Raw genomic sequence first — 27,869 nt, forward strand, 5'->3', positions numbered from 1 at the left:
TGTTTAAAACTTATACTCTCTCTCTCTCTCTGTATGTGTGTGTCTAGTCTTTTGTCTGGTGAAAAAAATTTCCCTGGAACCTAATACCCCCATTTACATTAATTCTTTTGGGGAAATTGGATTAGTTTAACATCGTTTCGCTTAAAGTCACATTTTTCAGGAACATAACTATAACGTTAAGCAAGGAGTTACTGTACTGCAGACTCAGTATGGATAACATTACCAAAGGGTGCAAACCTATCTGCTTTAGGTTGTCAGCTGAAGGACCTGTAAGGGACTGGGTGTAGGCAGTCTTGCTTAGTGGTCGCAGCTGAGCTGAAGTCTGCCCACCAGGGATGGAAATCAACGGGCCAGAGTTAGAGGAATCGCAATGCCAGATTCCATAAACAAGAGTCAGGATCAGAGTCAGGCTGGTGTCGGAGGCCAGATAGCAGAGGTAGTACCAGGTTAGAATCAAGAGTCAGGAATCGGGGTTGAAGTCAGGCTGGAGTCAGAGACCAGAGATCAGGACATGAGGCAAAGTCCAGTTTAGTAACAGGCCAAGGTCTGTGTGGTTGCCCAGACACTTCTTGGGACAACACCTGGGGTTAAGTAGGGGCACTTGGCCAATGAGAGGGCTGCAGGGTACTGTCTTTCTGGGTATTATGGATGGTACTTCCTGTGGTGCCTATTCTCCACAGTACTCCTTGACTGTGCTTCTGCAGGGTGTTCCGGTGGCATTGTGGGAATATTGGCCACCGCAGGCTCTGCAGACCCAGGTTCTAGGTCCCAGGTCCTTACAGGACTATATTTATGCCTTGAACTACCCTTAGCAGAGACCTGATAAGGAGATTTTTCTCTCCTTTTCTTCGAAGGCTTTCTGAGAAGGTGGCCACTCCTTATGTTCCCTTAAGGAGTGATAGTGAATCCTACCCTTGCCTGATGACTATTTTGGAGAAGAGCCTTTGCTGAAAGAGTAGAAGTGGCAGACACCTAAGGCATGGTAGCTGCAGGCGCAATTTTAGAGGAGGAAGTCTGTTCCTTTCTCACTTTTTGTGTTCATTTTGAAAATGAGCAACAAATAGAGGATTTGCTTGTAATATGCCCCATCCTACACAAAACAAACATTTTTAGTATGGCCATCATTCAGAGGAATGATGATGTCATATGAGTGACGTTATTCAAAATCAGGGGGTTTCTGATCAGTCACGAAGACTGAAGTCTGTATGCCAGGTAACCAAAAGCAATATAAAAAGTTACCCAACTGAAACCAAATTCTAACACTAATATAAAATGTAATGATATACAAATTTACAGTATGAAAAGTGGATAGAGTATGGATGCTGCTAATTGTTTCATCTCTCAACCTAGGGCACTTAGAAGGAACTGAGAGGTGGCTGGCCCTGCTGCATCCTTCTATGCACTCGGGCAGGGGGCTATGTGTGAGGGAAGCTATGGCAAAGACGTGGGCAAATGGCCAGTGTTGGCCGAAACATTCTGATCTCTGGTTCAGAGGGTGCCCATGTAACTCCAAAAGACCCCGGTTGTCGGCAGGGAGGATCGAACCTGGGACCTCTGGAGCTTAGTGCATGAACCTCTTCCGCATGAGCTAAAAGCTAACTGGCTGTTAGCTAAGGCTGTAGAACAGACTTATTTTCTCTCTCTAAGTGGTCTCGGTGCCACTAGATGGGACGGAACACCACACCCAGAAGGTGTATGGGTTACACCTGCACACCAAGAGTGGAATACATATAGACAATCGCTGAAAGAAGAATTCAAAATTATAACATCCTAAAAACCCCATCCAAACTTTACAATATGACTTGTTCCAAGAATCTAGTTCCTGAATACAAACTGAATCATACTATGTTCAGACTGCAGGACGAAGACACAGAGGGGAGTGTCTGAAAAGTCTGAAGCTGAGGTAAATACACTCTTGAGATAACTTTCTGGAGGAAGGGGGGCTACTCTGGCTTGCCAAGGTCCCAAATTCCCTATCTCCTATAGGGCACTTGGGAGTCTCTCTTTTTGCTTAAACCAACTTGAAGGATGTCCACATTTTCTAAGGTGGAAGATCCCACTGCAGAAATATCTATCAACATCCACAAGAAGTTGTCCCATTCCCTTTCCATAGGGGAACCAGCTATGCTGGACCTGACATAGATGTGGCCTAGTATATATGCCATATATATACCAACATGCCATAAAGTCCTAGGTGACTTGCATGTGAACTGTGGCTACCACTACTAAACATAATATGCTCCTGATCCCAAAAGCGAGAGTATGAAATTTGATCAGTGTCTGTCCAATAAGATGGCAAATACTGTAATACTGTTTTCTTGATCTGTTCAAGACTTAAACAGTTGAGCCTGGGAGACATCAAGTTTCTTAATATAAGAGGCAATGACATCAGCAAAAAGACTCAGTGTATTGTCTCTATGTGCTGGCAAAGAAAAACTATGCCCTGGCATTTGGACTGACACAGATAACAGAAAAGAGAATTTGTTACTTAATTAACATTGACATAGAGTACAATCACTTCATATATAAATCAAAATATAATGTATTGTTTATAGTTCAAAAGCAAACTAAGTAGTATAACATGTTTCTTTCATCTCTATGAAACAGTTAAAAATAAGGAAATATTTGATTGTTATAAAGGGGATAATTTTTTGGATGCATTCACCTGTCAAAAAACAAACATTTAGAACAAAAACTACTTTCTAAAACAAAACGTTCTTCTCCAATTTCTTGTTGGACAAAGTAAGTACTCAAAATAACAATCTGATCCCACCTCCTTAACAGGTCTATAGGACATTTGCCAGGGTAATAAAGTAAAATTTAAGACGTACAAATAAATATAATTAACTAATTTAGAAGTTTATTGCTTTTTTCCTTTCTTCCATTTTTTCTTCCACAATATATTTCCTTTTATTATTCCTGTCTCCTATTTGTTTTATTACTCTCTCTCTCATCTCTTTCCTTTTATTATGCATTTCAGTTTCTTTAAAAAGCAGCATCTCCTTTCCTTTCATCTCTATTCTCAGATGTCAAGGCATCTTTGTTCTCTCTCATGTTATGTTCTCCTTTTAGCATCTCCCCAGCTTGCTCTTCAAATTTACTGATCAGTTTACATTTAAAAGGCTACCTATGCAACACAAAAGGCTAGACTAGGCTGTTTTGTTTTGAAATCATGGCAAAGAGCACCACTGACACTGGAAAGTTTAAAAAAATTGGAATATCCATAATCATAGGCTTGGCAAGTCCCAAAGGCCAGCCCTATCTGTAACATGTCCTTTGCTTAGTTGCATTCATTTATTTTATTGTTTACAAGTTTGTTACTTGAAAATTATTTTATACACACCCCCACACACCACTTTGGGATTTCTCAAGTTAAAAGGTGTTATAAAGGTAACCCCAAAGCAGTTTCCTTGCTCACCTATTAAGGGAAAAGAATGGTCTTGTGAAATGTGGCAACCAACTCCTACACAAAAAGTAGCAGATTTATAGAGTAAAATCTATGTTCATTATTTCTCTTATGTATCAGAAAGCTAGAAATTTTAATTTTTGCTTTCCAGTAAAACATTTCCTACCTGAGGTGCATTTGTAGCCACTAGAAAAGCATTTGTACGACCGGGATGATCATAATCATGCATGGCAGCTGCTACATACAGAGCCATCAACTCTAGGGCAGGAATGTTTGATGCCATGCATCCATAGTTGTCATCAACAATAGAGCAGCTCTTTGAAGAAATATAACTGACTCGACCAGGGGCAATATCACTCTCTGCATCTAGGAAAAATGAAAGCATCAAAATACAATGTTATTCAGGAATAACTTTTTCATTAGTATTTTCAAAATTACATTAAAATTCATTATACAAACACATTCTATAAATTATATTAAGATTCACAACCATCCTTGTGCTTTTTGGAGTAAATTTTGTTGTTTAAAATATTTTATAGTTAAAATGAATTGCTTATTAACATATAAATATTTGGATGTATTGCAGTCAATCAGTTATGTGTTTCTACATAAACAGGTAATTCAGAAGAGATTTTGATGTGGCTAGTGTGTAGTGAAGTGATGTAATCATCATAATACAGCTTCTCAAGAAGGAAAGATTCAGCATTTCCAACTCTTGCAAGCATGCAAAAATTCTGGCTCTCACAAGATGTTGGCAGGGTGGAAGACAGGAGAGACACTTCAACATAATGCTCTGTAACTTATAAGCAGCTGCACTAAACCGGAAGCCTAGAATCCCCATCTCTTCTAGACTGCTGCTAATATTTCTCGGCTCTTCACTACCCTTATTATGAGCCAAGGTCTCATACTGTAATGGTGGTAAGTAACTATCATTCACCTATTTCACAAGTAAGGTAAATCAGAGCTTACACAAGATCACTTCAGCCACAAAGGGGTGTTGTTACATTTGGCTATGTTGTCTGTAACCACTAGATCATAATCTTCTCTGAGACAGTAGTATACCAACAATACCGATACCAAGTGTGCCACTTCTGTCTCAAATACTTGTGAGACCCAATGGCAACGTGTTTGTTGCATCTCCCTGTATGAGCTGATCCATATACCACCTCTCCTACAGCTGAAGGTCTGTGCAGCGGAATCTGAAGTTTGTGGGTTCAAATCCTTCTAATGATCCAGGAGGAGGAGGTGAAAAAAATAAGATACATATATGTATAAAAGTTAGTGTAAAGGACACTGAAGTAATTATAGAAATTACAATTGTTTTATTGTACAGTAGAATTATATTGCAAAGCATATTTACAAGTGAATTTGGATTTTTAGTGTTTATGTTTTATGTTTATACAGAGTCTTCCACTCAGCACATGGGCAAAAGCTCACACATGTTCAACAAACAAACAAACAAACAAACAAAGGCAGAACAACAAACATCTCTTTCCAGAAAGCAAGCTTCATTCTCAAGTGGTGTAATGTTAGTGATTACGGAAAATGGATGTCTTGGGGCACTGTTAATGAGGTACGGAGCCTTTCAACTGTAGATCACCAGCCTGAATCTTGTTCAGCTCAGCAGGGATTAAAAGTTGTTCCCATCAAACAGATATTCAATAGCCCCCCAAATATTAGAGGAGTTGGGCCAGTCCCAGTTTCAGCTCCCACATCACTAATTTACCATCAGGCTTTATACTAGATTGTAAGATCTTTGGGGCAGGAACTTTCTCTTTACTTTGTGTTTGTTTAGTCCTAGAGAGAAGACATACAACCATACTGAGATTTTAAAAACATTCTTTATAAATAGAGTGAGGTATATTAATATGAAAGAAAACAATGTTTTTTTTCATTATCTCAGATTAGAAAATCTCGCAAAAAATGGTAAAATGCAGAATCTAAGTATCAGATATGACTGTGCAGTTGACTGATCATTCCAATGAAAAATTGTTTGAAGACCTCAACAGAATGTCACACAACTGAAAAATAAGATTGTATATATTCACAGAAAAATGTATTTAATTATGGAACAGATTCTGACACTATTACTCACATTAAGTAGTACAGAACCTTACTGAAATCAGTGAGACCATCTGTGGAGTAAGGTACTACTCAACATGAATAAGGGTGTCAAGAATCTGACCCTAATAAACAATTTTGCTGCTAAAAGGTATCTAATTAAATGACCCTGGGGACTCGTTTGCTCTGGCAAAACTTCTAGCCTCATCAAATAAACAGCAACAGAACAAAGACAGCTGTTAGGAACTGTTTGTTCCACAATCAGTAAAGGCTACATACTTTAAAGGTACGGGAATCAATATTCACTGTTAAAGGTGTAGAAAGAGCTAGAAGGGTGAAAAGAAACTAGAATTCACAGCTACTAAAAAAAAAAAGCCTATTAGATTTACACAATTTAGACTATAGACTAGAAGTGATTGAAAATTTTCCAAACTATGTTTCATTAGAAAATACTGATTTGTAGAACAAAATGACTTGCTAAATCTAGTACAGATTCAATGAAGTCTTTGTCAAACACCACTTTCCCACCTAGCTCCAGGGACAGAGAAGGGTGTTCGGACTCCCTGCCTCTGTAGCTCCAGGGAACATCACTTTTTCTCTGGCTCCCAGAGCTTGGGTGGCTAATGGGAAGACAAAGTGGCCAGGCTCTCTGCCTCTTTGGCAGTGGGGCTAGAAGGCTCTTCTCAACGTCAGTGAAATCAATAAGAACATTCCCTCAGGGTGGCCAAGAAGCCAAAAAATTCCATTTAGGCTCCCCAAAATGGATTTTTTCTTTTAAAATCCATTTCTGCAAAAATTGTCTCTGTTTTAACATTCTGGCCTGCTTTAGAATGAACCTTTTTTGCAAAACCTCAAAAATTTTCACAGGAAGCAATCCCCACCTTTTTGATCAACCCTACTGTATACCCCCTAGAAAACTGAAATGGATAGTTCATTATCTATAATCTTTTAAGAATATATTAATATTATTATTTAGCTACTTTTTCAAGAGTCTAAATGAAACTCACAAGACCACTGTGAGTACAACGCTGCTTTTGAATTGAGTATACATATTTAGCTGCATATCGATCACATATATACACATGGTATGTATGCATAGGGGCATATGAAACCAATTATTTTAATCAGAAGGCAGTAGTCTCTGTACAGTATTTTCAGACACACATCGATATTCTATGCTTTTACAAACTTGCTAAAATGGCATTATTTTATTTTCCAACTAGCAACATTTAGCATACTGACATCAAATCACTGCTGCTGTTAATATTTTGATTACTGCAATATCCATTGTGCTGATATCAGCATGCAACAAAGCACAATGCCATTGGTCAAATGGATTTGAAAATGTAAGTTCCAAATCTACTCTACCCAATGTCTGAAACTTCACAACACTGGAAAAGATCCAGGACATAGTCAGGAGATGGGATAGCTAGCAGCAAAGAGAATAAGATCCAACAGTTAAGAGATGGAAAAACCAGCAGCCAGGACACAATCCAGAAGACATTAGAAATCCAACATTTATAACAGTTAGCAAAATAAGGACAGGAAAACTGGTAGTGCCAGAAGACAATATGGTACTGTAAAAAAAATACCACAGAGTGGGCAGTGCCATTATATCAGCTGACTAAGACCGACTTTGTCTGGACAGAGTAATATCCTAAAGCGTTTGAATCACTGAAGGATGGTCATCTAAATCACACTGTGCTTAAATTCCCAGATCCATTCCATGCATTTGCAGTAACCTGTGATGCCTCAGAGATTGTGGTCAGATTTGCACTTTAACAAATTGATGAGCGTGGTAGGCACAGACTAGTGGCTTTTGAAGGTTGCAAATTAAACAAGAGGAAAACCTAGTATTCAGCTACAGAACTGGAGTTTCTTGCTACTGTGCCAGAACTGGAGTGTCAAGGCCTATCATTCCTATTTATGAGGTATGCAATTCACAGTGTACACAGACCACAGTGCCCTGTAGTGTCCTTGCAAAGCACAACTCAATGCTTTTGCAGAAGGACTTACAAACCGTCAGAATACATATTAACAGTTCACCATAAACCTGGAAAGCAAAATGTGGTTACGTACGCTGTCAGCTGTGTGAGAACAGTGAAAATAGACTCAACCTGATCTTGTGAGGACATCTTGCAAGAACAGCCTAAGGACCCTGAGTTATGTTCCATGCACCAATACATTTACCAAAGTAGAGACAGACTGGGGAAGCTCAATGGCATTCAGGAATGATTATCCATTGATCTGGCTACCAACTTGCTGGTGTATGAAGATAACAGGATTGTTTTGTCAGCAAGTTTTCAGAGAACAGTACTGGAGTGCCTTCATGACAACAAAGCAATAGGCCGCCTGGTGTATGAAAAGACATTGAACTGGGTATCCAATTGATTTTTTTGGCTAGGCACGGCTGCAGATGTTAAGGATGGGGTACTTACCAGTTTTACCTGGAAAGGAAGGAAAGCATAAGAAAAGAGATGTACTTTTTTAGTGGAAATGTTCCAACCTAGTAAGCCCTGGGAGTTCATATAGATTGACTTAAAGGCCCACTATGAGAAATGCCAGTTGAAAATCAGTATTTGCTGGTAGTGTATGACACCTTCTCAAAGTATGGTGTGGCACAGCCACTGAAGGATAAAAGGACTCAGACAGTTACAGCTGCCTTGATTAAACATGCAATGTTGCAGTTTGGCCCAATCAAGCAGCATCTGCAGTGATCAAAGTAAGTAATTTGAATCCTGGTTATTACGCAGGGTTTGCAAACAACTCCAGATAACCAAGGTGAGGACCAGGGTCACCCACCCTGCAAGTAATGTGGGAGTGGAGAGAGTAAACTGTACCATTGGTTTCATACTTAGCATCTTAGTCAGTGAAGACCAGCGAGACTGGGATACAAACATACTTTTTGTCATTTTTGCACATAATACCAGCTGGCATTAAATTGTCCACTACTCTCCTTGTGAAATTATTTTTGAACTCTGCAAACCCATGCTTCCTTGTGACTTGAAGAACTAGCAAGGCTTCCTGTGCCTACACATGGTGGAGTCTTGTATCAGTGACCTGAGGACAGCATTCCAGAAGGCGGAAGAATAAATGGGCCTGGCATGCTTGCTTTTGGCTCAAGATGCCAGGAAAAAAAAAGGAAAATTACATGCCCATCCAGGAAGGAAAGAAGGTATGGCTAGTCAACAGTGGGTGACAACTGGAAACGCATCCCAATCTTAGCCCTTTTCGGAGGGAATTTTACATGGTAATTAAAAAACTAAGCAACCTATCCTCGCTCATGCAAAAAGCAAGAACTCACTCCTTTATAGTGCATTGAGAACTGGTGCACAGAATCATTGAAAGAAAGGGGAGGGCAAACACAGTGTTCAACAACCATCCCAGAGGGAAGTAGAGGAGTATTTGGTGATACCCTAGCAGTTTCTTGTGGCTTTTAATGGGAGACTTGTTATGGGGAAAGAATTTCCAGAGTATCCTCAGGCCCTCAACACACTGCAGTCTTCAACAGAAAATATGTCCACAATGGATAGGCCTAATTCAGCTGCACTCACTGATAATCGATATCCAACTACGAGTGGTGTCTCCATGACTGAATAGAGGACTTGAGCAGACAGACCAACACAGAAACTGCGAAGATGGCAGACCACCTGGATTCCTTTGGTGTTATCGTTTTAAATTCTTATTCAGCTAGATGGAGAAAATTGTAGTAGAGGCAGATTAGTGCAGACAGTACCTCCACCAGTAGATGGTTCTCTATCTTTATCTTAGTGTTACAATGTCTTGTATGTCATTATATTGTTGTATTTGATCTGGGGGAGGGGTCAAGCAGGAAGTTCTGTTCTGTCTGTGTGTGCTGGAATTGGTACTTTCAGTGTTTCACTAACTGCCTGTGATCCTAAAAGCAAGTATTATAGCACTATTTCCACTGTACAGCCATGACTGTAACATTAACAACCATATATAAAGTTCAGTTCAATCATGCTAGTTAGACTGAATTTCTTGCACTTTTATTACATGTGGAATGCTGCCTTTTGAAGTTGAAACTTGAAAGTGTGGCACTCAATCAGAGAGTGAGGCTTGTCAGACAAGGGTGGGAAAAGCATTTTACCAAGACAACCTTCTTGTTGAAACATGTGCTCTTCAGACCCACAGGATTATGCAAGACTTGGAGAACCACTGTTTCATGATCAGTTATCAGAAATGTTGCACCATCCAACTGCAACAACTCATTTGTCTGGGACCTCTGTTTTGGACGAAGAACTATTTTTGTTCTGTTGCTAAAGAAAGATTCCAGGAGATGCAGAATTTAATTGAGAACTTCTTGAGCACTCAAGTCTCGTCTCAATAGTGATTCAAATTAATAGATGATAAAAGCCATCTTCACACACAGAAAATGACAACATAACCCAGGTGTCAAGGTAGCCACAGCATAAAGGCCTAAAATAATGAAGTAAGAGCTTATGATCTGCTACTCCTGGAATGTTAGGATCTGTCAAGGTCACATGTATCCAAGGTAAAAACAACAACGAGACTCACTTGGCTAAGCAGATGCAGGAAAACTTTAAAAAAAAAGGGGGGGGGGGTCTTTCATTGAGTTACCAAAGATGTGGTTACTAAACCTGGGCTGGAAACTGTTTTCCTGTCTCTAGAATATTTCTGAGAATTCAAAAACTTTCTGTGCCTAATTGGGACAAAAATCTTGAACATTTTAAATTTAAAAAAGGGAAAAGCTTTTCAGTTTGGGTCAATTGAAACATTTTATTTTGATAATTTACAAATGTTTTGTTTTCTTGGTAGCTTAACTTTCTATATGAAAAGTCATTTCAAACTGGAAAACCAGAAATTTTTGTTTTGCCATTTTGACAATTATGAAAAAAAAATTCAAGTTGGGAGATTTGTCGAAGCTGAAGATAAGAGAGTATCAAGCAACAGTAATATTGATTATCTTATATTGATCTATGCCCATGGTTCCACAGACCTCTTCAGATGTCCATTTGCCAGATTTCTGGGATGTTACTTACCAGGGCACCCTCAATCATCCAGAATTTCAATGATGGTAGTACCAGCCCAGCACAGACCCTGTGTATGTATTCTGCTTACTAGCCCACAGGAAGCCCATGCTGTGCTGTGTTCTTCAATGCTTTGTTACCTGTGCCAGCTGGATTCAAGATGGCTCTGGTAGGCTAGCCCATGTACAGCTTTTTCTATGTAGGCATACCAACTAACTTACCACCTCGAAACCTGTTTCATTGTGAGGGCGAGTTTACCAGCATGGTGAGCAGGTGCAGGTCTGGACTAAACTCCAGAGATCCCAAGGATCCACAAAGAGGCTATTTCCCCCACTGGCACTGAGTCACCTAGCATGTCACCCCACATCGCTCTTTCCCCACAGCCCACCCTACTCCCTTGCTGCTATGGGTAGTCCGGGACTTTTCTCCCTCTTAAAACAAGAATCACCACAGTAGGGGGTGTATTACCTTTCCTCCCTAAACTCAACCAGCCCAAAAGGAGAACAATATGCAACTCCCACATTCCCCCCTCCCCCAGCCTGGAGGGGCCTCTGTGGGAAGTGTGAGATACTGCAGAGGGAGATTCCTCCCCCCATTCAGCCAGAAGAGGGAAATCTGTATGATATGGAACTCTCCACACAATTTTTTCCTGTCTGAAGTTGCTATCTTTTCACATAGGATGCTATAATGTGTGTCTTTTCAACACTGCATAATAAAAGGTGGATCTTACTGCTTTAATATATTTATTACACATCTGACCATTAATAGGAAAGTCTTGATGTGTGATTAGTTTATTTTTAATCCTTTCAAATAATAATAATAATACTTTTCAAATTTGGGGTGCTCAAGGGCAGTAAAACAATAATTTTATCATTTTTACTTTGGGGGAGGGAAGATATTTTTGCCATTTTCTATCTTTTTTCAGAAAGTCCTGGCTACAATCCCATGATACAGGAGCCAGATGTTCGCCAGGAAGTGGGGGATGGCAGTTCCAAAGGGAGTTAGATTAGATCATCACAAGGTCTCTTCTGGCCTTTATGGTTCTGGATGAAATTCTGGTCCTGTTGAAGTCAATGGCAAAACACCGACTGACTTCAAACAGGCCAGGATACTCTGTACATCTAGGTATGAGTGTAAGTATAAAAATCTGTGGGCAATATCCTTTTCTTAACTTTCATAAAAGCAACTTTACATTTCAGCAGTTCATAAAACACACATATTTGGCATCTTACCAAATGTATTCTATGGATTTAGATACTTAGAAGCGAAGTAGCACTATATTTAAATATTAGATATCTCTGTATGTTTATTCCATTCAATACACATTAAATACAAAAAAACCACCAGTTTCCCATTCTACAGACATTTACACTGGTTGGCTTATGCAGACAGTATTGCAATGGCACATTCAAGAAGTTTTTCAAAGATATGCTGGATCTGATAAATATTCAGTGTTTGAATATGATCACACAATCCTAAGAGAATATAATAGTATTTTTATTAATCTGACTTTTTCACACACTTGCTTATAACTTGGATACTATAAATCTATGATTACAAATACATTTTACTCCACTGTATTTGAAGAATGGATGGTCCAAAGGTTAGGGCCCTTCCTTAGGAAACAGGATACCTGGGTTCAATTCTCTGTTCTGCCTATGTGATTCTAGGTAAATTGCTTAGCATCTCCAAACGGCATAACAGTGCTTCTCTACCTCACAGGGGTGTTGTAAGGGAAAAATACATTCAAAGATTGTAAAGAGCTTTAAGATCTATTATGAAGAACCAGCCATTATTATTTTCATTATTATGATGTAGGACTTCTCCAGAACTGTTGCCAGTGAGGTTTTTTTCTTTAAACGAAGTACAATAAAAAATTGGCTTCAAAATGTAAGACACAGTACAAAGGATTATATGGATTTACCAAACATATTTAGAAAAACAAAGGTACTTCAAATTCTGGATTTACCATCCCTGATTCTTCCCTTTAAGAATTCTATTTTTGTTGTTGTTGTATGAAACTGCTTAGCAGAACAACAACAAATCTTATTCAACTGAGCTTCACTGAAAAGATAAATACCTGTATATGCTAAACAAAACAGGACCCTCAGTTGTTCAGGACAATTTCATTTTTACATTGGAATCATTAAGCAGAGCTCCATTTATGTTAAATAGTTTAATCTTAGGCATTTTTAGTTTGAGATATTTAATTTACTAATTAAAGAAATATTAGCCTAATGTATTTCAATTACTAGAAATATGCTGACTACAGCAGAAGATATAGATCTCATTCAGAAGAAGAAACTTATCTCAGTGAAACAGTATTCTTGGCTCAAGAGCCAAGCATACCAGCAACTATTCAATCAATTAATCATCCTAAAATCAGGTACATACTGCTTGCAAATGGCATATATTGCTACTGTCTTATCTTTTAACTTTAAAATATTTAATAACTATTGAAGGATTTTTTTCAGATTACTGTTCAATTTATCCATGGTAATTATTCTAGTTTGAGTAAAATATTCTGAAAAATTTACTGAAGATACAAAAATAAAAATTAATATTGATACATACCCATGTCACTTTCCATTATATGATCACTGTGAATTTGCTGAAACCCAGGAATGGGCCGTGTTGTGAGATACCATACTGCATGAAGAACATCTGTGGCATGTACACGATTGTGATCTAAAAATCAACAAAGTATTCATGAACTACAAGTTCTTTCTACTGTTTTCTCTAAGTATTATGGGAGGAGCTGGACTCCCATATTTAGGTTGCCAAACAGTTTCCATCATAAAAGATTCTTTTGACTTTTTTTTTTTTTGATAAACTAACATCTCCATTGTTTGTAGCAGGCCTTTGAAATTTGGTAAGGACAAAGCTCCACAGAAATTCCCTTTGCTTCTTCCATTAACTTTCATTCAGATCTGGCTGAGTTATAAAATGTCAAATTGTCATTTCCCGTCTCTTGCTTGCATTCCTGAGGACAATTTTGGCAGCATGCCAAAATAATAATTGAACATTAATATTCTGAAGATCCAGGCCCACATAAAGGAAAATAAGAGACCATGCTTCACATTTACAATTTTTATATTTTTTAAAACTACCATTTGAATTTAAAAATAACTTAATCCATGAACATCACAATATTAAATAAAATTCATCTGAACAATGATCTATACTTAAACAACATTAAAAGCAGGAAATATAAAAAGGATGAAAAACAGAAACAATGGTTCACTTCGCCAAGTATTCTGTCTGATACACACAAATGCAAGTTTCAGAGTAACAGCCGTGTTAGTCTGTCTTCGCAAAAAGAAAAGAAATGGGAAATTATTAAATTGCTAACTCACAGGGAAAGTTTCTTTCTAATCTTCTTAGATAGAGTTGGTTTATGCCCCGAAGCTTGAGTATTTATATCTCTTCCAATCTTTTTTCTAAGTCTATCAAATATAATAGTTAATGTTCTTGCAATCCCTATCTCCTTGATTTGCAGCCTTCAAAGTTCTTGGTCTAAATGTTGTTATAATTGTTATTACTATTATTACTACTACTACTATAGCACTTAAAAGTCCTAGTTACGGGCCAAGACTCCATTGTGTAATCTTGTGGCAATGAGTTCCACAGGTTAATTGTGCTTAATATAAACTTTTATCCATTTCAAACTTGTTGCCTTTGTCCTTATTTTGTTTAACACTTACTTAACTGCTTTTGTTTTGTATTTCATTTTCTGTAAAGGATCAAAAATGTTATAGAACGTGTAATAAACTATTTTGAAACCAGTAAGAATTCCAAAGTCTGATTTATTTTGACCACTGTCAAAATAAAAATCTAGTCAGTTGTAAAAACAAACAAACAAAAACCAACTCTCTCCCCAAACCAGTTACGTACTTTCCTTTGAGATGTATCATACATATCTATTTCATTGTAGATGTATGTACCTCGTGTACAATTGTTGGAGAATTTTCCCTCAGCAGTACCCACTCAGCATGATTGCCCTCTGATGTCTTGTGCCACTGCATACAGGTATAAAAGGCCACACTGGCCTAAACCCTCTTTAGTTTCTTCCTACCAGAAAGGGAAGGAAGGTGGGTCGTGGAATGGACATGTGCAGCACATCTTGAAGAACAACAGTTTCGAAAGGTAGGTAACTGTTTTTTCTTCTTCAAGTGATTGCTCATGTCTATTCCATTGTAGGAGACTTACAGGCAGTTCGAACTGGAGGTGGTGTTTAGACTCTACTTGAATAGGGATTGTAGGACTACCCATCAAAATCAGGCATCATCTCTAGACAGATGAGCAATGGCATAGCAGGAAGTAAATGCGTGGCTCAAAAACCAGGTTGCCACCTTACAAATGTCCAGGATGGACACACAAGCCAGAGAGGCCACAGAAACTGCATGTGATCTAATTGAGGGAACCACCACTTTAGTTGGAGGTTCCATATCAGCCAAACAGTAGCATAAATGAATATAGCCGGAAATCCAAGAGGATATTCGCTGACTGGCTCTTTACTCTTTCTGAAATCACGACAAATAACAGTGAGGATGACCTGAAAGGCCTAGTCCAATCCAGATAAAAAAAACCCCAAAGTACTTCTAACATCTAGAGAATGGAGTATCTCTTCCCACCTACTTGAACGAGGCTTTGGAAAGAAGGTTGGTAAGTAAATGTTTTGATTAATGTGAAAATCGGAAACTACCTTAGTCAGGAACTTTGGATGAGGTTGAAGGAAAACCTTGTCCTTGAAGAATGCTGTATAAGGAGGATCCAACGCTAAGGGCATGGCTACACTTGCAGATGTAGAGCACTTCTGAGTTAAACCAGACTTCGGAGAGAGCAGTAGGGAAAGCGCTGCAGTCTGTCCACACTGACAGCTGCAAGCACACTGGTGTGGCCACATTTGTGGCACTTGCCGTGGCATTGGGAGCAGTGCATTATGGGCAGCTATCCCACAGAGCACCTCTTCCCATTCTGGCACTGTGGCTTGTGGGAAGAGGACGTGTGGGTGCGGGGCATTCTGGATCCTGTCCCAACGCCCCGTGATGCATCGGTTTGCATCCCAGCAATCCCTGTGCTTCCATCCACATTTGGCGCCATCTTTCAACTTTTTTGTACTGCTCGCTCTGTCTTTCCTTTCGGTCTGCGGGAATGGAGCACGAACTGCTGAGGAATATGCGGACGACTCTCACCAGCACGTCACATTTGACAGTCGAGTTACTCCTTAAGATCCAAACGGACAGTGAGAACTTCGATGATGATATCGACTCACATAACGCATATGTCATAAAAATAAAGGGAAGGGTAACCACCTTTAAATCCCTCCTGGCCAGAGGAAAAACCCTTTCCCCTGTAAAGGGTTAAAAAGCTAAGATAACCTCGCTGGCACCTGACCAAAATGACCAATGAGGAGACAAGATACTTTCAAAGCTGGAGGGAGGGGAAACAAAGGGTTCTCTCTGTTTGTGTGTTGCTTTTGCCGGGACCAGAGCAGGAATGCAGGTCAGAACTCCTGTAAAGAGTTAATAAGCAATCTAGATAGATATGCATTAGATTCTGTTTTGTTTAAATGGCTGATAAAATAAGTTGTGCTGAATGGAATGCATATTCCTGTTTTTGTGTCTTTTTGTAACTTAAGGTTTTGTCTAGAGGGATTCCCTATGTTTTGAATTTGATTACCCTGTAAGGTATTTACCATCCTGATTTTACAGAGGTGATTCTTTTACTTTTTCTTTAATTAAAATTCTTCTTTTAAGAACCTGATTGCTTTTTCATTGTTCTTAAGATCCAAGGGTTTGGGTCTGTGTTCTCCTATGCAAATTGGTGAGGATTTTTATCAAGCCTTCCCCAGGGCTTTGGGAGATTTTGGGGGGGAAAGACGTTTCCAGGTGGGCTCTTTCCCTGTTATTTTTGTTAGACGCTTGGTGGTGGCAGCAATAAGGTCCAGGGACAAAAAGGTAAAATAGTTTGTACCTGGGGGAAGTTTTAACCTAAGCTAAGTTTTTCATGCAGGTCCCCACATCTGTACCCTAGAATTCAGAGTGGGGAAGGAACCTTGACAGCATACGATATGAGATTTGCTTGTGGCATTCACGGACATGCTCACCACCGCGGAACGCCGCTTTTGGACTCAGGAAACAAGCACTGAGTGGTGGGATCACATCGTCATGCAAGTCAGGGATGACGAGTAGTGGCTGAAGAACTTTTGGATAAGAAAAGCCACTTTCATGGGACGCCCCAACCCTGTAGTGCAAGGACACGAGATTGAGAGCTGCCCTGATGGTGGAGAAGTGGGTGGCTATTGCAATCTGGAAGCTGGCAACTCCAGACAGCTACCGATTGGTCACTAACCAGTTTGGAGTAGGAAAGTCGACCGTTGGAATCATGTTGATGCAAGTTTGGAAGGCCATTAATCCCATCCTGCTCAGAAGAACCATGACTCTGGGTAATGTGCATGACATTGTGGCTGGCTTTGCACAAATGAGTTTCCCAAACTGTGGAGGGGCGATAGATGGGATGCATATTCCAATTCTGGCACCAGCCTACCTAGGCTCCGAGTATGTTAATCAGAAGGGGTATTTCTCTATGGCTCTCCAGGTGCTTGTGGATCACTGTGGGCATTTCATTGACATTAACGCAGGCTGGCCCGGAAAGGTGCATGACGCATGCATCTTTTGGAACACTGGCCTGTTCAGGAAGCTGCAAGCCGGGACTTTTTTCCCAGACCAGAAGATCACCATAGAGGAAGTCGAAATGCCCATTGTGATCCTTGGAGACCCCACTTATCCTTTAATGCTGTGGCTCATGAAACCCTACACAGGAAGCCTTGACAGCAGCAAGGAGCGGTTCAACAACAGGCTGAGCCGGTGCAGAATGACTGTGGAGCGTGCTTTTGGCTGTTTAAAGGGCCACTGGCGCTCTCTGTATGGGAAGCTGGACCTGGCCGATGACAACATCCCTGCAGTTATATCCGCCTGCTGTACCCTCCATAACATTTGTGAAGGGAAGGGTGAAAGATTCACTCAGGCATGGAACTTGGAGGTTCAACACCTGAAGGCTGAATTTGAACAGCCAGAGAGCAGGGCTATTAGAGAGGCCCAGCGCAGGGCTGCAAGGATTAGGGATGCCTTGAAGGAGCAATTTGAGGCTGAAAGCCACCAGTAATGTTTGGTGCCCTGCACAGGAGTGAAGTGCAGTGGTTCCAATGTTAGTTGGAATCTGTGTTTGCTACACTGACTTGCAGTGCCTGTTGCTTTCCTGGGCTAAGGTATCTTTTACTTTATGCAATAATAAAGAATGTTTTCAAAGCCAAAATATCCATTTATTGAAAAGAAACAGAACTGCTTGGGAAACAGAAAGGGCAAGGGGGTGGTGTGAGGAATGGTACAATCACAGATTTGCATATGTCCTGTTATCATACTCAGCCTGCCTGTCTGAAGTGCTGTGCAATGAGTGCTGCACTTCAGGATGGCTATAATGCATGGTGATGGGGGTTGAGTGCAGTGGGTAAGGGTCGTAGTTTTCAGGACTGGGTGGTGAAGCTACAGGTGTTGGAGGCAGCTGGTGGCGATAAGACCCTGGATGTTGGGAAAAGTGACATGGTGGCACAAGGGAAAGAGTTTTGGGATAAGGGCTGCAGTGGGTGGGGACGGCGGGTGGGCGTGATAGTGCTCTGCCTGCATGGCTACAAGCGCCTGGATCCAATCTGCTTGACGCTCCATGATGCTTATCAGCTGATCCTTGCTTTGCTGCCGGAGCTCCACGCTTTTGTGCCATCGCTCCTCATTCTGCTGATGGATCCTCCTTTCACTCTCCCTCCACTCTTGCGCTTTTAGATTCTCGTTAAGGGACTGCTGCATTACTTCATGCAACATGTTTTCTTTGCTTCTACATGGCCTCTTCCTAATTCTTTGGAGTCTTTCGGCCGGTGATAACATGGACGGCTGAGATCTCAAGGTTGCATCTGTAAAGGAAAAATGCAACACTTAACAGAGGCAGCATTGTTCACACCAAACAAAGCAATGATTTCTCCATACTTAAGGGCAAGCACGATCTACACAATAGCATAATTTGCCCATTCCAAAGCGAGCGCACATAACCCACGGGAGCCCCAAAATGGTGAGTAAGCACAGGGTCAAGGGGAACTGATTGTTTCATGGCCGTACTGTCCTCTGGGTTTCTGTGCCTTGGGGAGAGCCAACAGCTGCAGGGCGCCCCTATACTGAACACCGTCCCCACATTTTTCAGAGGAGTTCATCCTGGAAAATATATCGCTGCTGAAGGTGACCTGGGAAGCAAGGGAGGGTCTTCTACTACAATGCAGCTTCCGCCCTGGCCCATATGCAGCTTGCCTGTGTGCAGCAATGGTCCCCCCGCCCCTCATGGCACAGTGGCGTGGACATGTTAGCCTGACTGGGTCAGGAACCACAGTGGCTCTCCCAAGAAACCTGCGCAAGTGCACTGCCCAACTTCTGGATGAGACCTTTGAAGAGATCTCTGAGGCGGATTACCGCGATGTGATAGAGCACATCAATGCCCTATTCCGCATCTAGGCATGCATGCGGCTCTAACCCTCCTCACCCCAAGAGCCTGTACCGAATAACTTCCTTCCCAAAATAAAAGCCACTTACCAGGCACCCCCTCTGGTGTTTGTCCTTCACCAAACACCGGCTGCTGCGACTAGCTACCTTCCTCCTGGCTTGAGAACAGCTTCTGGTTGCATGCATCATGAGGTTCTGGGGTGTCTTCCTCCTCCTCAGCACCCTCGCTCCTGCTTTTCTCCTCCTCCTCCTGCTTATTGAACTGGGCTCTGAAGTGTCCATGGTAGTTCTTGGAGTGGAGGTGGGGTTGCCCCAAAGTATCGCATACAGCTCTTTGTAGAAATGGCAGGTTGCGGGGCATAACTGGAGCGACCGTTTGCCTTGCGGGCTTTGCGGTAGGTATTCCGCAGCTTCTTCGCTTTAACTCTGCATTGCACTGCGTCCCGGTCATGGCCCCTTTCCATCATGTCCCTTGATATCTGCCCAAAGGTATTGTAATTCCTGCAGCTGGAACGTAACTAGGACTGGACAGCTTCCTCCCCCAAACACTGATGAGGTCCAGCACCTTGCCATTGCTCCATACTGGGGATTGCCTGGCTTGTGGAGGCATGGTCACCTGGAAAGATTTGCTGGGAGCACTCCATGCCTGGCTGAGCAAACAGGAAGGGCATTTTCAAAATTCCCAGAGAATTTAAAGGGCAGGTCTGACGGTTGGTCACCTGAGGGCAGGGCAGTAGAGTTCAAAGTGATGACCAGAGTGGATAGAACAGGGATTGTGGGACACTTCTGGAGGCTGATCAGAGCGAATTAACAGACCAGGGCATCCACATGGGCGCGCATCAAATGTTATTCCACTCACTGAGGTGGATTACCAGGAGCGCTCTAACTGCTGAGTCTGGGCGCTCTGCGTGCTGTGACAGGGTCGGGCCAGATGTCTACAGGAGAGTAACAGAAGGCAGATATATTAGCCCCAGGTTAAGTAGGTCCCTTTTCCCTGGGTAAGGTAACACGGAAGGTTCCAGAACAATCAGGAACCTTCTGGAGACAATTAAGACAGACAGGCTGATTAGAACACCTGCAGCCAATCAAGAAGCTGCTAGAATCAATTAAGACAGGCTAATCAGGGCATCTGGGTTTAAAAAGGAGCTCACTTCAGTTTGTGGTGCGTGTGAGGAGCTGGGAGCAAGACGTACTCGGAGTTGAGAGTGAGAACGGGTACTGTTGGAGGACTGAGGAGTACAAGCATTATCAGACACCAGGAGGAAGGTCCTATGGTGAGAATAAAGAAGGTGTTGGGAGGAGGCCATGGGGAAGTAGCCCAGGGAGTTGTAGCTGTCACACAGCTGTTCCAGGAGGCACTCTAGACAGCTGCATTCCACAAGGCCCTGGGCTGGAACCTGGATTAGAGGGCAAGTCCAGGTTCCCCCCAAACCTCCCAACTCCTGGTCAGACACAGGAGGAGTTGACCTGGACTGTGGGTTCATAAAAACGGCCAAACTGAGGGCTGCCGTGAAGCTCCAAGGCTAGCAAATCCATCAATAAGCGCAAGACCCACCAAGGTACAGAAGGAACTTTGTCACAGTGCCTTGCCAGTGAGTTAGGGCACCCGGGGCTACTTTAATGCATTCTAACTCGCAACTGTAGCCATGCCCTAGGGCTTGCAATTTTCTTACCCTCCTGGCTGAGGTAATAGTGACCAAGAATGCCACTTTCATAGATAGGTGTAATAGGGAATATGTTGCTAGTGGTTCAAAGGGGGGAAACCATCAACTCTGTTCGAACTAAATTCAAGTTCCATTGTGGAATCAGGCTGTTGATCTGTGGGTATAACCTGTCCAAACCCTTTAGAAATCTGATAGACTTAAAAAGATTGAAAAGATCGATCAGTTATAACATTGGACAGTGGAAAGCTGAGATAGCTGCCAGATGGACTCTGATGTAACTACAGGCTAGTCCTTGTTTCAGGAGCAGGAGATAGTCCAGGATATGGGGAATTGAAGCTTGGGCTGTGTGGACACTTATTTGCATAGACCAAATGGACAATCTCTTCCATTTTGCAAGATAAGTAGACCAAGTTGAAGACTTCCTACTGTTTAGGAGAATTTCTTGTACTCCTTTAGTGCAATTTCATTCTGAGGATGTCAACCAGGAAGCATCCATGCTCTCAGGTGGAGGGCCAGGAAGTTGGGATTGAGGAGGTGGCCTTTGTTCTAGGAGATCATGTCCGCATCTCTCAGAAGCAACAGAGGAGAGCGGACCAATAGAGTTGAAAACCAATGTTAATGAGGCCACACTGGGGCTATTAGTATAATGTGAGCACAGTCTTGCTTGACTTTGGACAAGACCTTGGCAAGAGCAGACCTGGAGGAAAGGCATACAGCATGCCTTTTTTAACCAGGTCAAAAGGAAAGCATCTGTCAGAGACCACAGGCCGTGACACGCCTGGGAACAAAAGAGATGATTTTTTTTTCTTTTGTTGCAAACAGGTCCACTTGGAGAGTTCCCCACCACTGGAAAATGGCCTTGAACACATCTGGACAAAGGGACCACTTGTGGTGACCTGCAAACAATCTGGTCAGGTGGTCTGCCAGAGTGTTTTGGACCTCTGGAAGGTAAGCCACTGTCAGGTTGATGGATATAAACTGGCCAGCAACAAGTTTAGGCTTGAAATTAGACAAAGGTTTCTAATCATTAGAGGAGTGAAGTTCTCGAATAGCCTTCCAAGGAGAGCAGTGGGGGGCAAAAAAAACCTAACCGGCTTTAAGACTGAGCTGGATAAGTTTATGGAGCAGATGGTATGATAAGACTGTCTACAATGGCATGTAGCCGATCTGCGACAGATAGCAGCAAATATCTGGTGATCGGATAGCAGGAAATAGGTGGTGAGGGGACACCAGATGGGGAGGGCTCGGAGATACTATAGAGAATTCTTTCCCAGGTGCCTAGCTGGTGGGTCTTGCCCACATGCTCAGGGTCTAACTGACTGCCATATTTGGGGTTGGGAAAGGATTTTTCGCTGGGTCAACCTGGCAGAGACCCTGGGGGTTTTCCACCTTCCTCTGCTGCATGGGGCATGGGTCACTTGCAGGTTTAAACTAGTGTAAATGGTGGATTCTCTTTACTCCTGAGGGAATTATGCACCAAAAAATTTAAAGTTCTGCACACAACTTTTTAAAAATTCTGCAAATTTTATTTGTCAATAAATAAGTGGGGAGACTCCAGCGTGGCAGTGGAGAGCACAGGCCACTGGCTGCATGGAAGTGGGAGATCACCATGCAGCCCACCCCTACCCCCGGGACACAGAATCAGCTGTGAGGCTGCACCTAATCCTGACAGTGCAAGCTCACTAGGTGTGGGCAGGCAGGCTCTGTCCAACAGGTTTCAAGTGTGGAGGGACATAGTGTGGGGGGATCCAGGTGTGGTGTGAGAGGGTTCTGTGTGGGAAAATCTGGGTGTGGGCGTCTCAGTGGAGGGTCCGGCTGTGGGGAGGATCTGGATGCACAGGGGCTTGTTGGGTGGTTCCAGGTGCAGGGACAACAGGATTCTAAAGGGGGGTGAAGGTTGTTGCAGCTCAGCAGAGAGGACCTGGATGTGGGGGGATGGGCTCAGCGGGGGGGTCTGGGTGTGAGGGACTCAGCTCGGGGAATGGACTTGGTGTGTTGGGAGTCTGGATGGAGCTGGTTGCAGGTCAGTATGGTGGGGATCTTGATGCGAGGGCTCACTGGGGTGGTCCAGGTGCAGGGGATTGGGGCTCATCAGGGTGGGGGGCGGTCCAGTTGCAGGGTGGGGTGGGGCTTGGTGAGGGGGTCTGGTGAAGAGGGGCTCTGGATGCAGAGCGTGGGACTCAGCGGCGGGATCCGGGTACAGGAGGGCTCTGGACACAGGCGATGGGGGTTCAGGTGCAGGGTACTCAGTCAGAGGGGTGTCTGGGTGCAGGGAGGGTGAGGTTCAATGGCAGGGGGAATCTGGGTATGGGGGTGTCCAGAGGTATGGGGGTTGCATGGGCAAGGGAGCAGCTCCCAGTACAGTGACCCCTTCCCCCACAGCTGAGGAGCGATAGGAAGCAGGGGTGGAGCATCCTGCAGACAGGGCAGTTTTCTGGGAGTGGGTCTGACTCGGCTCCGGCTGTTCCTTGCAGCGGAACAGGAAGTCCCGTGCTCCCCAGACCCCAGCCCAGGTGGGACTAGCAGCTGAACCCGGTGCAAGGTAGAAGCCAATGGCCAGGGTGTCCCCAGCCCTGCTGTTCCCCGGAAGTGATTCACCTCTCCATCAGATGCTCTAGGCACCTGAAACAATGCACCCACGCTTCTGGGGAGGGGCACATGACCCATCAGAAAGTCACTTTTCTGCAGGGAAGCAGAGAAATCTGCAGGGGACAGGAATTCTATGCACACGCAATGGCACACAATTCCCCCAGGAGTATAACTTGAAGTCTTTAAATCATGATTTGAAGACTTCAGTAACTCAGCTAGAGGTTAGGGGTCTATTACAGGAGTGGGTGGCTGAGATTCTGTGGCCTGCAACGTGCAGGAGATCAGAAAATGATCATGATAGTCATTTCTGACCTTAAAGTCTATGAGTCTATGACCTGGCTATGCAGAATCATAGAATCATAGAATATAAGGGTTGGAAGGGACCCCAGAAGGTCATCTAGTCCAACCCCTGCTCGAAGCAGGACCAATTCCCAGTTAAATCATCCCAGCCAGGGCTTTGTCAAGCCTGACCTTAAAAACCTCTAAGGAAGGAGATTCTACCACCTCCCTAGGTAACGCATTCCAGTGTTTCACCACCCTCTTCGTGAAAAAGTTTTTCCTAATATCCAATCTAAACCTCCCCCACTGCAACTTGAGACCATTACTCCTCGTTCTGTCATCTGCTACCATTGAGAACAGTCTAGAGCCATCCTCTTTGGAACCCCCTTTCAGGTAGTTGAAAGCAGCTATCAAATCCCCCCTCATTCTTCTCTTCTGCATGCTAAACAATCCCAGCTCCCTCAGCCTCTCCTCATAACTCATGTGTTCCAGACCCCTAATCATTTTTGTTGCCCTTCGCTGGACTCTCTCCAATTTATCCACATCCTTCTTGAAGTGTGGATAGAAGTTCCAAAGCAAGATCGCCTCTAGGCATAACTTCGTCAACTGGGCTCCCCACTGTTTGCTTACATAAAACATGGCTGCTGTGTTATCTGGGAGCACTAACAAATTCCACCCTGTGATATGCAGGAGGAATGCCATGCAAGCCAAACAGATGGCCTGCAGCTTCCTGATATTTATATGTGGATTTAGACCTTGTGAAGACCAAAGCCCCTGAGTCTGAAGGGGGCCTAAGTGAGCTCCCGGATCCAATGCATATGTGACTAAGGTGAATGTCTGTTAAGGAGGAGCAAACAGGACTCCTCCGCAAACAATTAATAGGTCTATCCACCGGTCGGGGGAGGACAAGACTCAACCAGGCACCTGAACCTGCTGTCCATACGATGGTGTGCTGGAGAATACAATGAGGTGAGCCAACGCTGAAGCTCTCTGAAGTGCATTCTGGCATGTTGGACCACGTAAGTGCACACCACCATGTGCCCCAGATGTCTGAGGCAATACTGAATTGTAGTCAAAGAATGTGTCTTTAGATCTAGTGCAATGAGCTGCATCACTTGCAACCTCTGCTGTGGCAGGAATGCCATGGCCTGTACAGAGTCCAGGACTGCCCCAATTAATTCTATTTTTTGAACTGGAGTCAGGATAGATTTCTCTGTATTGATTAAAGACCTTGCATGTGAAAGATTGACTGGATAGCAGCTATTCTGGAGAGTAATGGTACCTGCATGGGCCTCTCACTAGCCAGTCATCTAGGTAAGGGAACACACAGATTACTGACCTTCCCAGGAACGCTGCCACTATTGACATGCATTTTGTGAACATGCAAGGTGCTGCTGACAGGCCAAAAGGCAGAACTGGTAGTGGGAATATAATGCTGAGGAACTTTCTGTGGCTTTGATGAATTGACATATGAAAGTAAGTGTCCCTTAAATTGAGAGCACTGTACCAGTCCCTGGTCTCTGAGGAGGGGATAACAGAAGCCAGAGTAGCCATCTGGAATTTCGTTTTCTTCAGAAACTTATTCAGTTTCCTTAGGTCTAAAATAGGGCTGAGCCCCTCTCCCCTTTGCCTTTGGGATTAGAAAATATCAGGAATAGAATCCCATTCCTTGGGAAGACATGAGAACTTCCTCTATGGTTCCCATGAGGAGTACAAACTGGACCTTCTGTAGTAGCAGGTTCTCATGAAAGTGGTCCCTGAAGAGGGATGTGGAATAGGGATAGAAATAAATTGAAGGGTGTATATCAGTTCCACCATGCTTAGGACCCACTGATTTGTGGTAATACAAGACCAAGCACTTCGGAAGTGGGATCGGCAGTTGGCAAAATAGGGCAAGGGAAAGATGGTACTCTGGAAAGTGGTAGGCTGCTCTCGACCAACAGGACAAAATGTTTGCTTTGAAGATCTGATTTGCCTAGAACCAGCAGCTGTAGAGGAGAAGAGAGGTGGAGGACGTCTCTTATAACGTCTACCCATCTTTCTTGACAGGTCCTGTCTCCGAGCTATTGAGAGGGTGGAAGCACTGGGACTGCTGCGGATGGAATGGTTTTCTCTTCATTGTTGCTGTATAAATTCCCAGTGACTTAAGTGTCACCCTTGAATACTTAAGGCTATGAAGTCTCTTAAGGCTATGAAGTCTCCATCTTTTCAGAGAAGGGTGAGGGACCTTAGAATGGGAGGTCTGGTATAGTTTGCTTCACATCTGGTGCCAAGACATGGCGACTGCAGCCAAGATGAATGCCACAGAAGCCATAGCTCAAACCACAGAGTCCACCACATCTGGGCTCGCTTGTAAAGCTGGTTTGACAACTAATTTGCCCTCATCTACCAGAGCAGTGAACTCCTGCTTAGTGTCATCCAGAAGTTTGTCTTTAAACTTCAAGACATTATCCCACAGGCGAAAACCATATGAACCCAGAAAAGCCTGCTTGTTTGCAATTCTCCGTTGTAAACTGTGGAATAAATCTTCCTAAGAGATCCAGCTGTTTCTTTGCCTTTCAGGGTTGAGGCCTGATGTCCCTGTCTCTCCTTTATGTTTGCAACAGACATTACCAGGGAACCAGGATGTAGGTGGTGGTAAAAATGTTCATATCCCTGGGAAGGGGCATATCATCTCCTGTCCACCCTTTTAGCAGTGGGAAGAAGGGAGGATGGAGTCCTGCCAAAAACTCTTAATGGGCTCTAGGATAGCTTCACTAATAGGGAGAACTAACCTAGAGGGACCTGTAGAGGTTAAAATGTCCACCAATCTGAGAGCCTTTTTCTGCACCTCCTTCAGATGCATCCACCCTTTTTCGCAAGTCTTGACAGGCCTTGAAGTCATCTGACAGGCCGAGGTAGACTCTGCAACTACCACCACATCCAGAAACAAAGATGAAGAGGCTAATAGCTGTTGAGGAGGTCCTTAGTCCAACTTCTGCATAGGAGAGTCCTGAGTAAGCAACTTCCCTGGCATGGTACCAGTCCTGGTACCGGAAGAGTGGGAGTGGTGATCCTGGTGCATATGTTCCCGGTGCTTACTTGATGTGGGAGGGTGGGAAGGGAGCGGGGATGTCACAGAGCACGGGGGGAAGCCCCAAGGGCTCCAAAAGGCCACTGATACTGAGGCAAGACCTACCTATATGTTGGCCATTGGTCATTAGGTTGAGATCTGAACCATGGAGGGTAGGCACCTCACTAGGGCTGCTGAGGTTGCTCGGGTCTGGAAGCGTAGGGAAAGACCTCAAAGTACGATAAGGAAGAAGAGTCCACTTCCTCTGGCCATAAGGGGAACTGCCTCCCTTGGTACTGGAGAGACCAGTTGCGAGGTTGGTGATGGAGGCACCAGCAAGATCATTGCCTGATTCCCCTTCTAAGGAAGCCACCGAGATGCACCAACAGCCACAGCCACCAGTGGCAAATGGTGCACCGGGGCTGGAACTGGCACCATAGAATCTAACACATCCGATCCCGGTATCAGGCAGGAGTCTTGCACTGTGGGTAAAACCAGTATCTAGAAGTTCAGTAGTTCCTATGTTGCCCCAAATGCCTCGGGTGTACAAGGCACTGTCAAAGGCTCCTGACCTTGCAGTACTGCTAGCTGTGCTGGTCCTGGGATAGGTCTCAGTGGGCCCTTCCCGGGCTCCAGAGTCAACAATCACTCTTTTCACACAGACTGTATCTGGGAGTGCCTCTTCTTTGAGTGCCCATCAGTGCCTTGCCTCCACTTGGTGCCTGGCCTGAAGATTTCGAAGGCCCCAGTACTGAGTCCTTCAAGGACTTACTAAGTCTTTTCTTTGGTATCAGTGAGGAATGTTTGCCTATAGATTAAAAATGAATGACAGAGTACTCCTGGCAGACTCAGACATGCCCAGTACCTGTTTTCAGCAGGAAGGTTTCATTGGAGGGTGAAATGCAGACTCCATGGGTAAGTACATGAACCTGACAGCCCTGTCCTTTATCGAATGAGGTCTGAACCCTCTACAAATGTGACATTTGTAACCAACATACACTTACCCCAGCCATTTAAGGCAGCTGGGAAGAGGATCACTCACCGGCATAGGTTTGCCACAGTAGTGACAGGCCCTGAAGCTGGCAGAACATGGCATGAGTCCGATACCAGACCCAGTACCCAAATGAGTACTGGAGACTGAGCTTCACTAAGAAGTAAGCTAAACTTACTCTAGTCACTAATTGTGTACCAAATACAATACTCTAGACTAAACTAACATGACAAATACTATATATACACACACACACACATAAGAAGGGAAGG

The 27,869-nt window shown here is 43.4% G+C and overlaps 1 protein-coding gene across 7 annotated transcripts in view; it reads right to left on the reverse strand.

The window, feature by feature from the left end:
- Window positions 1-27,869, reverse strand: part of PDE3B (phosphodiesterase 3B) — a 289,237-nt gene that overhangs the window by 56,877 nt on the left and 204,491 nt on the right. For all 7 annotated transcript variants that reach the window (XM_075129383.1, XM_075129384.1, XM_075129382.1 and 4 more), the window contains exons 11-12: window positions 13,054-13,167; window positions 3,573-3,772 (exon numbers count right to left, since the gene is read on the reverse strand). In XM_075129383.1, the coding sequence (XP_074985484.1) occupies window positions 3,573-3,772; window positions 13,054-13,167 (314 nt within the window). The remainder of the gene's footprint in view (window positions 1-3,572; window positions 3,773-13,053; window positions 13,168-27,869) is intronic.

The sequence above is a fragment of the Caretta caretta genome, chromosome 6 (assembly GCF_965140235.1).
Source record: "Caretta caretta isolate rCarCar2 chromosome 6, rCarCar1.hap1, whole genome shotgun sequence".
Taxonomy (NCBI): domain Eukaryota; kingdom Metazoa; phylum Chordata; order Testudines; family Cheloniidae; genus Caretta; species Caretta caretta.